General features: G+C 42.0%; 1 protein-coding gene across 2 annotated transcripts in view; it reads right to left on the minus strand.

Moving 5' to 3' along the window:
- The window catches only part of PCGF5 (polycomb group ring finger 5), a 259,950-nt gene that overhangs the window by 193,031 nt on the left and 52,097 nt on the right, over positions 1-14,822 (minus strand). For both annotated transcript variants that reach the window (XM_086921973.1, XM_086921974.1), the window contains exon 2: positions 11,821-12,568. In XM_086921973.1, coding sequence (XP_086778099.1) covers positions 11,821-11,932 — 112 coding nt within the window. In that variant the 5' untranslated portion in view covers positions 11,933-12,568. The remainder of the gene's footprint in view (positions 1-11,820; positions 12,569-14,822) is intronic.

The raw sequence follows: 14,822 nt of genomic DNA on the forward strand, positions 1-14,822 counted from the left end.
TCGTTTGCGTTCACACTCTGGGGAAGCTATACCTTCTGGGGCGGTTGTAGGTCTCCTCTCACTGAGGTCACTAATAGCAAGCCCAGTTTAAGTATGAATTTATAAAATAATTTTTTTCATAAATAATAATAGGGCACTGTTGTGGTGCCTTTCACGTGTTTAGCAACTTTGATGTTGCTGTTTGACACTTGCCAGGGTAAGGAACTGGTCTACTGCTATTTCCAGCAGGTAATGGACCAAAGGTAACAAAGCCACTCTGGTTTGCAATGTTTTCAATACCACTGTAACAGCTGGCCTTGGGCCTCTAAAGTACTGTTCAGTAGCACCCCTGGCTAAGACAGTTGGAAATGCTGCGAGATACAGATGCCACTGAAGATGTTGGCATATAGGATATGGTAGTATCTGAAGTAACTGAAGGTGGTCTAGATCTCGGTTAATATTTAAAACAACTTTTCCAGGCTTTGGTAATTACAGAGGAAATCTTTTACGTAACATATAGAAGTTGGTCTCAAAAATAGCTTTGGAGAATGAGAATCCGTAGAAATGTTTCGAACTGTAGAAGGAGGAGGCTTGGATAAGGTCTCCACCATCTTGTTTAGGTGTGGTGGTTATAGAAGATGTAGAAAATCTTGGATTAACCACATCATGTTGTTCCGGTGACGTAAGTAGTAGAGAATGAAGAGAAGGAGATGACTATAGAGAGACACTTTACAGGGTTGGAGTCCTCGACATGGTTAGTGATAGATGTGGTCTCTTTGACATAGATGGGGATGGAGTAAGATTTCTGTTTTTTTTTTTTCTTCGATTGTGAAAGTATCAACTTCAAATGGTGGACAGCTTTGGACATAGTAGATGGTAACTTCAACAGGGTGTGGACGGCTGCCCGCTGTGACAGCTCTGTCTTAGTTTACGTCAAATGATGTCTGTGTTTTGACATCGAGCTGCGATCTTTCTTTGATGATCTCTTTTCATTCTCACATCGTCTTTCAAGAGGCAAGGAGCCTTTGTGCAACAGCGAACAAGTTGCGGCTGACGCCGTTCTATTTTGATGCAGATACCTTTCACTTCAAGATGGAATGTCGTCAAGAATTATGTCATTGATATTTAGACAATACCATCCTTTCCTTAGATCTTCCTTTTATGGAGTCTTTTTCAGCCATTGGCTGCTTCACAGAAGGGGGATGAGAATATGCTCTCTACTATCTTCTCTTGTTCTTTTCTCCCTCATTTCTTATGACTTCTATGACACCCCCTCAGCCTGATGCCCTCTATGTCCTTCAAGGTCCTTTTTAGAGAAATCGTTTTACAGATGTCAGTCTTTTACCACACAGGTTTTTGGTAAACATACCACATAGACCTAGTGAAGGTCTTCCACAGCCTTTTTCCTACCACATGATGGCCACTTTTCAAAATTACTGTCATAATTCGGCAATAACAACTGTGTCACACGAAGGAATAGGTTAAAAATGGTGAGTGAAGCTGTAAAAATACAGGATCTTATGATTTTCAGAGAAAATAGAGGTATGAAACCTCACGTGCCAAGAAGGTCCTGCTCCTGAGAGCCAGAAAAAAGTACTGACTCTCTGAGGCAAATTGTCAATAGGGTGCACTATGGTGGCGAACTCTCTGGTCTCTTAAAGGAACAGGTTCCTTTTTTCTCATTTTAAAATTAAAGCCTCACATGCAGCATTTTCTTTTTCTTTCTTTTTCTTCTCTTCATACATTTTCACCTTTCTGCATGTGAAATGATGCAATGAAAGCTAGAAAAAGAAACGTCACCACTAACAGGCCTGTCATGAGGTGTGACTCATCATGAAGAGAAATGGACATTTACAGCGTGTAAAGTTTTAAATGAACAATAAAGATAGAAGTGCTATCGAGTCATAGCGGGCAGCGCAGAATTACTTTAGTATTTATGACTATCAATAAAGATCCTATGATACAGAATTTATTTTTACCCTGGACACCTCTAAAAGTCCGAAATTTGTATCTGTAAATAAATCCTTCTTCTGAGGTGCTCTTGAGAAGTACTTGTAGAATATATCAATTTTTCACCATACAGTAAAAGCTATTTACAAGAACCACACTGCTTTGTAAATGTAGTAGGGACCTACCGCTTGACAAACCGGAAAGTTTGAACTGAAAGTACTGTAAAGTTCCAATTCTGGAGAAGCAGTGTTCACACATTAGATATACAACCACCCAAACTAGGTGAACTGGTTATGATGCCATTGTCCTTGGAACCTTATTGTAGTTAATAATAACAAAAACTACTTGCTAATATTAAAATAATAACAATAAGTATCAAGGCGTCAAGATGAGGACAGTTTAAGGCATTGGCAGAGGAAATGCAATATTTCTTGGTGCAGACAGATGTAATTGGGGTTATCTGAAGAAAGTGGGAAAACTTGTGACACTTGATGTTACAGTGGTGAAGATCTATACCCAATAACATGTTATAAAGTATGAGCTCTTGACCTAAAATGGGTAGCTAAAGAGGGTGCTTAGTTACTCATTTGACCAGTCTATACCATTGTCACATGAAGGTCGGGGGACATGGGAGGGGATAAAAGGTTGAAGAGAAATGTACTTCATTGCTTTAATGTGTCCACTTCTGAACGGCTCAGTGGGACTTTATTTTCAAGATGGAAATTATAATGCACTTCATGAAAGAAGTTACTGGAAATTATAACAAAATACTAGGTATCCATTTTTAGGTCCATTTTTAGGTCTGGCCTAGAGTAAGTTTTAGATGCTACCAAAGTCATGTTTGAAAGATAGAACGATAGACAGATAATGTATACATTATAATAATACAATTATATGGTGAAAAGGGGCTTCCTTTGCAATTTGTTAGTTTGCTTGCCTATAAAAAAAAGAGACTCAGCTCTTAGACATGATAGAATAAGCTTGAGAATGTTTTCATTAGCTTTCTAACAAGAGGTAGTCTTATTTCGTTTATTTACTGGACTGCGATTTAGAGTTTGAATTTGAATTTAAAAAAACTTGTAGAGCGCACGTACACTGAGTCAGTTTCATGACGCTGGTGAGGTCCCTAGAAGAATGGAATAAGAGAGCTAGTAAAGATAAGAGAGCTAGGTGCCAAAAGCCTGCTGGAATAATAACGTTTTTAGTGACCTCCGAAACTCCATGTAGGAGGAAGAGAGTCTTAAAGATAGGGGGAGGTCATTCCAGAAGGTGGGAGCAAGTACGGCAAACTTCTGCCCCCCCCTGCCCGCTTCTTTTTGAACCGGGGCGTAGTTAGTAAGGCTAGGCTAGAGGAGCGGAGGTCCCTAGAAGGAACATAGGGAGAAATTGCCGAATTGATGAAGGCAGGGGCTGTACCCGCTCTTGCTTGAAAAGTCAAGCACCCTAGCTTAAACCTGGCTCGTTGTTTTATCGGGAGCCAATGTAAGCTCCTGAGTAAGGGGGTCGAGTGATGGGACTTAGACAGGCCAAAGACCAGGCGGGCAGCCTGGTTTTGTAGTTTGAAGTCTCCGGTTTGTTGAATTGTGGCCTTTTTTCCTACTGTAGAAAATGTCTTCTTGTCTGTTGCAGAGGAACGACGTTATTTAATCAATATTTTGTCATATTTAATGTGTGAAAGGTTGTTTTAAATGGGGCTTGATTGTAAGTTATGTTGTGCATAGTGTGACATCAAGTTTTCGGTACACCTGTAAGAAATCACTTTGTGCCAGTTTTTTTCTTTTGTGTTTAGCCCTGCTGCACGTTTCTTTTTTCTCTCCAAAACGCTTTGGTTAATGTAGTCCCAACATTTACCAAGTACACTTTTTGCAAATGCCTTTCAATTGTTAGCAAGCAGTATTGAATCCAAGAAACACGTTTAAGAGATGTAGGCCAGGATACAGCACCTTGCTTTGGACATGTGAAACCAAGGAAAAACCCAGCTTCGCCTCAAAATTTTGAGTTAGACCACATTCTTAACCTCCCCATGCCTTATAAAAAAACACAAACGTGTAATCTCTGGTTCTCACGTAAAGCACTTTAATGAGGTGTTTGAGCTATAAACAACTGCAAAAGAAAGCAAACTTAAAGAAAACTAAGGAAAATATTATTCATGTTGTAACCCTCAGCTGTTGTTTACTTTGGATGTATAACTGTATCAAGACAGATTTTACAGTGAAATTAGACTTCAAAGTAAAGGACTTTTGCTGGAAAGACGATTGGGTTCCAGCCGGACTTATAACATTTGTTCTCCTGTGCATCTATGGTGCTTTAGAAGTGGTAAACATCAGCAGTTTCGTAAATAATCTTCACAGTAGGTGTGTAATTAAATCCGTCCGTACTCACCACCAACTGATCCGAAAAGCCAAGAAAACAGCATTCAAAGATCGACTTGACAACAACGCCCACAACAGCAAGGAACTTTTCAACATCGTCAAGGAATTCTCCAACCCCTCGGCCAACTCCAACGACATCACCCCCTCTCAAACCCTCTGCGATTCCCTAGCCTCTTTTTTCCACAACAAGATTGCTGACATCCACAACAGCTTTGACAACCAACCCGGAAGCCAACCCACCCTACCATCAGCTGACCTTCTTCCCCCCGTTAACACCCTTAACGCCTGGAACCCAATCTCCACTGAGGACACCATCCGCCTGATGATTTCCATCCACTCTGGATCCCCCACTGACCCATGCCCTCACCACATCTTCAACAAAGCAGACTCCGTCATAGCTCCGCACCTCCGAGACGTCATCAACTGCTCCCTCAACTCCGCTACCTTCCCAGAAGACTGGAAACACGCTGAACTCACCGCCCTTCTGAAAAAACCAACAGCAGACCCCACCGAACTCAAAAACTACCGCCCCATCTCGCTTCTTCCATTCCCGGCCAAAGTCATCGAGAAAGCTGTCAACAACCAGCTCGCCGCCTTCCTCGAAGCCAACAAATCCCTCGACCCCTCACAATCTGGCTTCCGAGCCAAACACAGCACTGAGACCGCCCTCATCGCAGCAACAGACGACATTCGAACTCTACTGGACAATGGAGACACAGTCGCCCTCATCCTCCTCGACCTCTCTGCAGCCTTCGACACAGTCTGCCACAGCACCCTTTTACAACGCCTCAGAAACATCGGAATCCAAGGAAAGGCACTGGAATGGATCACCTCGTTCCTCACCGGAAGAACCCAGAGAGTCCGCCTCCCACCATTCAAATCCGAGGCCTCAGAAATCATCTGCGGCGTACCACAAGGATCCTCACTCAGTCCCACCCTCTTCAACGTATACATGAGCCCCCTCGCGGCCATCGCCCGCCAACACAACCTCAACATCATCTCTTACGCGGATGACACTCAACTGATCCTATCTCTCACCAAGGACCCCAGCACCGCCAAAACTAACCTACACGAGGGAATGAAAGAAGTCGCCGAATGGATGAAACAAAGCCGTCTGAAACTGAACTCAGACAAAACAGAAGTCCTCATCCTAGGTAAATCCCCCTCTGCATGGGACGACTCTTGGTGGCCGGAAGCCCTCGGGAAAGCACCCATCCCGACAGACCACGCACGGAACCTAGGCGTCATCCTGGATTCTTCACTCTCAATGAACAGACAAGTCAGCACCGTATCCTCTTCCTGCTTTAACATTCTTCGCATGCTCAGAAAAACATTTCGCTGGATCCCCTCCGAAACAAGGAAAACAGTCACCCACGCTCTGGTCACGAGCCGACTGGACTACGGAAACACCCTCTACGCAGGTACTACCGCAAAACTCCAGAAGAAACTACAACGAATCCAAAACGCCTCAGCCAGGCTCATATTAGACATCCCACGCAACGAACACATCTCTGGTCACCTTAAAGACCTCCATTGGCTACCCGTCAATAAGAGGATTACTTTCCGACTGCTTACCCACGCACACAAATCACTCTACGACATCGGACCAGAGTGCCTCAACTCTCGACTGTCCTTTTACACCCCCTCCCGCCAACTTCGCTCTTCCAGCCAAGCCTTCGCCACTGTACCTCGCATCAACAAGACCACCATGGGAGGCAGATCCTTCTCTTACCTGGCTGCCAAAACATGGAACTCACTCCCCGCTTACCTTCGCCTCACCCAGAATCACCTAGCGTTCAGAAAGCAGCTTAAAACGTGGATATTTGACAAATAATCCTACTCCCCTCCCTAAGCGCCTTGAAACCCTCTGGGTATGTAGTGCGCTATATAAATGTTATGACTTGACTTGACTTGACGGATGGGCTGGACTCCCCAATGTATTTGCAAATGTATGAACGTGTCATGAACTTGCCTTAATGACTAATATGTTGTCTCACATGAACAAAAATACTTGGAGTGTTTATTATCACAGTGTACCTCTGCTTTATGTGCTGTCGGGAGTGAAGAAATATTGTACATTAAGTGAAACTGTTTCTATTTACAATTATGTGATACGGCTTCTTTGTTTGCTTTTTACATGATGTGTTTATTAGGTCAAATCATACATATTAAGATAACTATTTTGAACACTTCCACAGGTTCATATTTTTTTTTAAATAGTGCTGTAATGTAAACCGTGTTGTGCACTTCGTTTTGGAGTGCTAATCGTGTGCTCATTTTCTCTCCTCTTCACATGTAAAATAGTGGGTTCTCCAAGTTTAACATTTAAATCTGTGTGAGGTATGCGTGATTTAAGGGCATGTTGTGCTGCTACCCTCTTTTTTTATAATGTTGGTGCTGAAAGTAAGCTGCTCAGGGTCATAATAGCACATTATTTATTGTTACAACGAGATGCTAGAGCTCAATCTTCAACAAATTCTAATAAAACACTGGTTACTGTCTTCCAAGTATGTATGGGCAGGTGTCTGCAGGATAGGTCCATAATACTGCTTTTCTATATACTTGTATAATACAGGTACGATAAACAGAAGCTTGGAATAATATTAGGATTTTTTTTTTAATAGGACAAATAGTTGCTAGTAGGCAATTTTCAAAAAGGGCTGCTTTTGTTAAAAAAAATAAAAAAAATAACAGTTTTACTGTGCACCTTGAATGAGGAGATGTATCTTAGTGTCTAGAGCTGCTGACATTTGAACAGGAGAACCATGTTAAAATCCTGGCCTCGGTTCAACATCTTGTGATTCTAGGCAAGTCACTTAATCTCACATGTCTAAAAAAGCGTAACATCTAACATTCATGGAAAGCACTCTAATGTCTTATGTACACTTTTACGTTATAGAAAAGCATTTAAAAAAAACATTTCCTGTTTACACAGTTCATTGTGCTAGAAAGCATTTCAGGAGAGGAGCATATTGATTATTCATTATTGAATGTGCAGCCAAGGTGCTTCTTGGAAATACAACAAAAAACAGCTTATAATTAATCACAAAGGGGAAACCTAATGCATTTACCAATGCTTGTTTTTAAACGTATGCTTTTAGGCTTCACCATATTTGTTTGGCCAGTATTTGCGATACATGTCTATAATAGCTCTTTGCCCAGATGCGTTTTTACATTTGGAGGGGGAGAAAAATAGCTATTGTTAGTACATTGATTATTCATAATGAAAATTAGCTACCAGGTAATACCCCTTTGTCATTCTTAAATAAAGCTTAGTTTTCCAAATAATACATTTTTTACTGTGCACTATACGCTTCTGGCTGCAAGGAGAATAAATGCTAATGTTTTGGGCACTCGTAAGCCGTAACTTTCTTTACATTTTCACTTACTAACAACTATGAGTTTTTCATACTACTTTTTAACAGAAACTAACTTGCCTCAAATTTAGCCACTAAGAGCATTTCATATCTAAATTTGCGATCACACATTTTTAAGCTTCTCTACAAAATATGTACATAAATCAGAAATTAAAAATTAAAGGAATAAAAATATTCACAAAAATATATATTGCAAACTTGCACCACACACTTCATGGCCCGACTGCTTGACTTTGCAAATACTTGTTAAACGTATTATATGAAATATTACAAGCACTCAGACATTTTCAGACACATAAACTTAACTTTACAAAACTCAATGTTAAAAGATCAGAACTCTACTTTGATATTATTCTATACTTTATTATATAATACATATGATTTAATGAAAATCTAACATTTCACAAACTAGCACCTTACCCAAACTTTACTCCTATATGAAATGATGTACAACTCAAAACAGAAGTGTACGATTCCACTCATTGCTAATTAGAATCTACCATATAAATTATTTCATGCCCTCACCTCGACAATGGGCACTATTTATTTTATTTCAGTTATTGAATGGCACCCAGCCTCCCTGTCGATGTCAAGATGGGTGCCCGCTCCCTGCTACTCATGGCTCCTAAATCACAGTTTTTCTCAGTTGTGGCATATTTGTCTGCTATGTTTTTGTGTGCTATCACACCCCACCACAAAGTGACTTGTAAACAGAGTTCATGGCCAGCCTAGATCCTATGGGAAATCAAAACAAGTCTCATTTAATTATTTTTGGGGCAGGAAAAAGATAACAGCAACAAAGTTGACACTGTTCCCACTTTTTTAGGTCTCGCTACGACAAACGCGCTAAGCGCGTTCTCGCAACGAGAACTATAGTCGGCGTCTCAGCCGAAAAACGACGAGGGGATACAAGAGCTGGCCGCGCGCCCAGCATTCCCTATGGCGGCGTCGGATTCCAACACGCGCCTTCGGATCGGGTCGCGCGCGTGAGCTTCTACCGTAGACCGCTCACGTGATGTCGCGCGGCCCAATCCGAAGGCGCGCGTCAGAATCGGCTCTCGCAGTTCCACCCCTTCTCGTTAAACTTTAGTTTCAAGCCAATCGGAGAATCATTTAAATTAAACTGCAGCAAAATTCGAATTATTCGTTAACAAAAGAGCACTGGTTTTTGTAAACGTTCACTTGACATGTGTGTTAACTATCGTCCCTGCAGTTTGCTTTTCCAGTTCAATATAGAGAGTCCGGTACTGCGCTTGTTTCTATTGCTCCCGCTACTCATCCCTTCTCTGACGTCCTTCCATCGTTAGATGACATGTGCTTAGGGGTTGGACATTCACCCAGTGTTAACTCCCCTTCCTAGTTGTCACTTCCAGGCGGCTCTAGGTATCCTGCTGCTCGCACAGACCCCCAGCCATGGAGTAAACGGGTCTCTAAGTAGTGCAACCACCCCAGACTGCATGAGCAGCATTGTAGCGCTCTGTGTATAATTGACACCCCTGCTACAAGCACAAACACAGTGTTTCCCTCCCCCACCCTTTCCGTGTGCATAGAGTGAGTCAGAAAGAGGTTTATACTCCCGCTCAGCCCTGGATCACTTTCACTACGCTCAAAGTACTGCATGACATTTTGGTGGGTTTCTCAATTGTGCCCTCCATTAATGGGTCAGCTAAACAGGGGAACGCCAATCACAGTCTCATTACCAGAGTGAAGAAAAATAAGATATGCAGCGCCTACTTCTATCCACCCGCCTAGAAGGTTGGATTACTCTTTGTACCTTTGATTTGTGGCGCAGATAGAATCGTGAAGAAAACAAACTGAAAAGGAAGTTTGGTTTTGCCCTGAGCGGAGCTATAATTTATTTGCGAATTACAGTGGTCCATTTCTACCGAAGACATTCTAGTTTGGAAGTTACTTCCTTCTACCTAATAACAATCGCATAATCTCACCTTACTGCTACCTCACACTACTCTTCTACTTCTTGCACTCCTTTCATATCCCTCCTACTACTCATCTACTCCTCTCTCCTTCATTATGCCTCAAACTGCTCTCCACACTTTCCTTCATTCAAAAGCATGCCAATCTCCTCCACGCTGTCTTCCTTCTCCCTCATACGGCTCTCCCCCCACACCTTTCTTCTGCCTGATGCTACTCTACTCCTCACTACACTTCATTAGCAAAGCAAAAGGCTTTTTCTTTACTGTTAACAATGCCACAAGAGTGTTTTTCCCCAGCTGTCTTCCTTGTGTTCTTTTCACTTACACTCTGTGTTGGTCTTTGTTGTTCATGTGCTTCTTCCTACCCTATTCTTGTTGCCCTCCTTACTTCCCTCTGTTGCTTTCTCGCCTGTGTGCTTCTCTCCCCGATTTCATGTTGCTGCCTTGCTTGTTGCTCCTCCATCCAAACTTTTCCCTCCGTGTTGCTTCCCCTTGCCCTACTCTCTTGCCCTTTAAATTTCCTCCTCACCCCTGTACTCCCCCGTTGGCTTCTTGCCAGTATGCTTCTCTCCCGCCCGCTCTACATTGGTCTCTTGCCCATTTCTTCTCCTTCACTCATGTGTGCCCCAGTGTTGCTCCAGCCCTCCCATGTTGCTTCCGGTCTCATGTGTTGCTTCCCCCAACTACTACTTAAAACAAGCATTTGAAATACAATAGGTCTCGCATTTGCAGGAGTTTAAGCTATTGGCATTGTAAATGACAATGCCTTTCATTTATGTTTTAAAAACGAACGCGTAATTAAAAGGCATTGCCATTTACAATGCCAATAGCTCAAACTCTCACAACTGCGAGACCTATTGCATTGAAAATGCTTGTCTTATTTAAGTATCCCCTTTGATACATACCTCTAATGGGACCTCAGAAGACGAGTAGAGCCATTGCTTTTTCTAAATCAGGGGAGGCTGTCCTCAATTTTGCCCACCGACTTGGCCAGAAGACCATAAGGAAACTTTCAACTGATTACAAAGCCAAGTACTGTGCTATTGTTTCTATTGTTATTGTTTCTTAAGGGGCAGGGGTGTGGGGCATTGACAATTTGGAGTGTTCAAACAATTGAGAATTACTTTATTACGAGGTTCTTAGCTGCCCCCCAAAGCACCAGCACCTTTATATTCCACACAGAGGCAGGGATTGGCTACTTTAACAAGCTTATTAAAATTCAACCCCTCCTTCTGTGGCTTAGAATTTGGATCAAGAGTCAGACCTCCTTCAATAGGGCTGTGCTTGCAGACTGCCTGAAACTCGACCATTGCCAGAGTATTCCTTGAATGAAGTATATTCAGAACATATGTCGCAGCATAAGGCAGGAGGGTTTGTTTACCTCTCCCAATAGTGCATCAGCCAACTTTATTATTACCTTGAAGAACGCATTTCTAGAGGGATGTCTGGAGGGCAGAAAGTGGTGGACTGCAGTTAAGTCAACTGTCCAGGATTTTATGGGGATTTGTTTGAGCGTCAGTCCCACACCATATGTATTACGGGTGGGCAATAAAGATCATAAGATTTACTCGTCTGATTCATGTTATGTCCTGTGCACTTTTTGGCTGCTTTTATGTCAGAAGGTTCCTAATTTTCCCACCTACCTCTGTGTCCCAGTGATGATCAATCACCACAAACTACTTTACATTTTTAAAAATTTTACTTGCTGTTGAGGAAACGTTATCTATTGCCTATTTTTAGGGGAGCAAACATTTGCTACTGTAGAGCGACTTTCATTTATCTGCAAACTCTGCCCACCATTAAGATCTGTATTCTTGCTGCGGTTTATATTGAACGTGCCATAAAACAGAGGGCCATCATTCTTAAGTGATGTTTTATAGACTTTATTTGTCTGCATATTTTTTGTTAATGCATAATGATTATTTATTATTGGATCACTGTATATTGATGTGTTTTTATATATTTCTTGTGATTGCTTTTATACTTTTGTGGTCTAACTAGACCACATAAAGGTATTTGAACTGACATGTACACAGAGGCTAAAATGCAATACACAATTCAAAATATTTAACTATTTTCTGTTTAATTATAAGCCTACCTCCTGGGATCATCCAGCATTCAAGGGCAAATAAACTAAACAGATAAACAATATCAACATCAAATTATGTGCTTTCTTTAACGAAGGGCAGTTAGGCAGTTTATACTTACATGTGTGCAGACATTCTGTAACAGTGGTAGGCTTGATGATGTATCCCTTGCAGATGTGGCAGGTGATGTGCGGGTTGAACTCGTTCACAAAGTGAGACTTCTGTGTGGCCATTGGCAGGAAAGGAAGAAGGGAGTCCACCACTTGTGAGAGAAGAGATCAGTGGGCAAAATAAAGTGACCACGGGGTTTGGAAGTGGCTGCACCAGCTATGCCATTTGAAAGAGCCTAGCATAGGCTTCTGACACTGGAAGGGGTGACTGAAAAAAATGGCAGAAGGTGAACCCGACTACAAGAGTACTTACAGAAAATATTGGCACTAGAAAACAGCATGAAAAGATGGCACTGGAAGCTGGTTAAATTGGTGCTGGAAGTGGGTGAAATTGGCACTTGAAGCAAAGAAAAGGTCAACTCAGGGAGCAAGCAAAAAAAGGATGGCACTAACAGGGAAGGTTATACGTAGGAGCGGAGGTAATCACTCCGACGACTAGCACTGGGGAAGACTGGCACAGAAGGCTTGTAGTGGAAAGCAAAGTTTAGCACTTTACTGGGCTTGAAAGCTGGTCATGGAAACAGGACTTCTGGGGCAGATGGAGAGGGCCAGCATTGGTGATTGAGTCAGTTTTACTTTTGATGTGCTCTGCACAGCAGCATTTTTGAAGCGGTCTCTCTTCAATCAATGGCAACGGCAGCCGCCACTCCAAGAAGACAGATGAAAATCCACACTCAGTCCTGCTTCAGTCTGTATTACCTGTTTGAAATATAAATAAGTGTGCAGACACACACAAGGTGACACATTATCCATAGTACACCATGCTTCAACCACCCTACAAGCTGTACTATTGATACATCAGGCACCACCCCTTGGAGACTTTGTAAAGAAGGCTAAACCCAATTAATCTGGTAACAAAGTGCTCGCTCTCTTCAACCACCATCAAAACATATGCTACCTCTGGTACAGTATGCTCCTTCCACTTTCCCATGAGTAACAAAACATCCCCTTTTATTTCTGGTCCGTTCCTGTAGCGCACCAAAAGTGTTTGTCCCAGACGGTCTTTCCCTCTTGTTATCCTAGGTAGGTTGTTATGCTTCTCACACCACAATTATGTTATAATGCTTTAGATCCCCAAAAAGCAACCATAACACACAGAAGCGATATACATGGCTGCGAGCGACTATGCATCACATTATGCTCCTGACTCAACACTCATTACATATGCCAGATTGACCATTCAAGTCCAAGTTACTCATTTACACATGGCATACTGTGCTTTTCACCCCTTCTCAGATACAGAAGCACACAGTGGCCTTTTCTCATTCCATAACCCACCCGTGGAACACTGCGTTGCTTAAAAAGGTTAAACTATGAGGTGTGCGATTTGGTAATGAAGGAACCTTGTTCTCATAAAATGATAACTTTTATTTTTTGGGTAGGGAAGGGTCACATCCAAGGCAGAGACAAATGGCTACGGTCAGTATGAACAGAAGAGTGACTTTGTCACCAGCACATAGTGCCAGCAGCTTTTGTCTGTCCATGAGAAAAAACAGCTCTGAATTTTTGTGGTCTAAACATGCAACACCTGCAGTCACTAACAGAGGAGTACAAGGAGCAACGTGATGTTAGACCATCACTGTATTGCCGCCACTACAAAAGAGCGAAAGGTCATTCATCACACTACTCCTTCAACTCGACTTTGATGCATGTCTACAAATCTTCCAAGTGCAGTACACTATAACTTTTGGGAATGCCAACATTTTGATTCAGACATTTCTTGCCACACAGAGACCATCTCGGGTCCGGTCATGATTACTCTAAAATAAACTGCCTAATTAAACCCGAGTAAAAATGACAATTAGGCAATTAGCACAATACGATTGAGACAGTAACATTGCGAGTTGCACAAAAAGACTCTTGGGATAATGGCATAAAACTGTCAACATCTGCCCTGACCTTTTGTGACTCGGCTGAAATATTTTTTTTGCTAAATATTTTTTTTGCTAAACCGATGGCACCTTTTGTTATACACAGTTGCAAACAGATCACACGTGGTACTGCCCAACAAGTGGACATCTTATCAGCAACCCATTCCATTACAAACAATTACACAGTGTGGTCCAGCAGTAATGCATGGTAAGAAACCAGGTCACTTTAAAATCATAGGCTCTGATGTATTCACAGCATCACTTTATTTCCCAAGTACGGTATTACTGGCTTATACAAAAAACTGGATTTGTTGCTGTACATTGGTTCCACTGACTGCCTGTAGTGTTGCAGCAGCGTTTTTCAAATGTGACTGTCTGACATGTTGGTGAACGTGCCCACCACCAGTGGCCTTTTCATGTAGCCCGGACAACCTCTTTTTTAGTCAATGTCAGAAGAACAGTTCATAGAGAACACGGCTTTAAAACACACATAAAATAGACACTTTAACACGTCACATGAAAACTATCTCGTTCCAACAAGAAGGCGCCTTTGGACTATTGATTGTGGTTTATTTAAATAAGGTTTACAAATAAACATTTACGAGTGCTCTCAATTTTGGCAGAATGTGGTAATTAGGGGGAGGCAGGTAAATCGTTTCACAATTGTTACAACCAAATGCAAACTATGCAGCCAAATAGGGGCAGACAGGGAAAGAACACCTTGAGACAACTGCCACCAAAATATTTTGTAGCCCGCAGTTCTTCAAAACAGAGGCTTCATCCGAGGAAAAACAGGATATGTCAAAACAGATCGGTATCTTGGTAATGCAGTAGTGCAGGATCAGAGCTCTGGGTCGGATTCAACAAAGGCCCAATACTATGTGGGAAAGTTTAAAATCCTGCAACTACTGTGGATCTCTTAGCATGTATCCCAGTGCTGCAAGTACTCCCTGCAGTCAGCTGAAAGTTCAATCTTAAAAGAAAAAAAAGCCTGTCCAGAATTAGTGTTTAATGACAATTTTAGTGTTTAATGACAACAGTTATCTACTCACTTTATATGTCGATGGCACAGATAAATGATA

The sequence above is a fragment of the Lissotriton vulgaris genome, chromosome 5, assembly GCF_964263255.1.
Source record: "Lissotriton vulgaris chromosome 5, aLisVul1.2, whole genome shotgun sequence".
Taxonomy (NCBI): Eukaryota; Metazoa; Chordata; class Amphibia; order Caudata; family Salamandridae; genus Lissotriton; species Lissotriton vulgaris.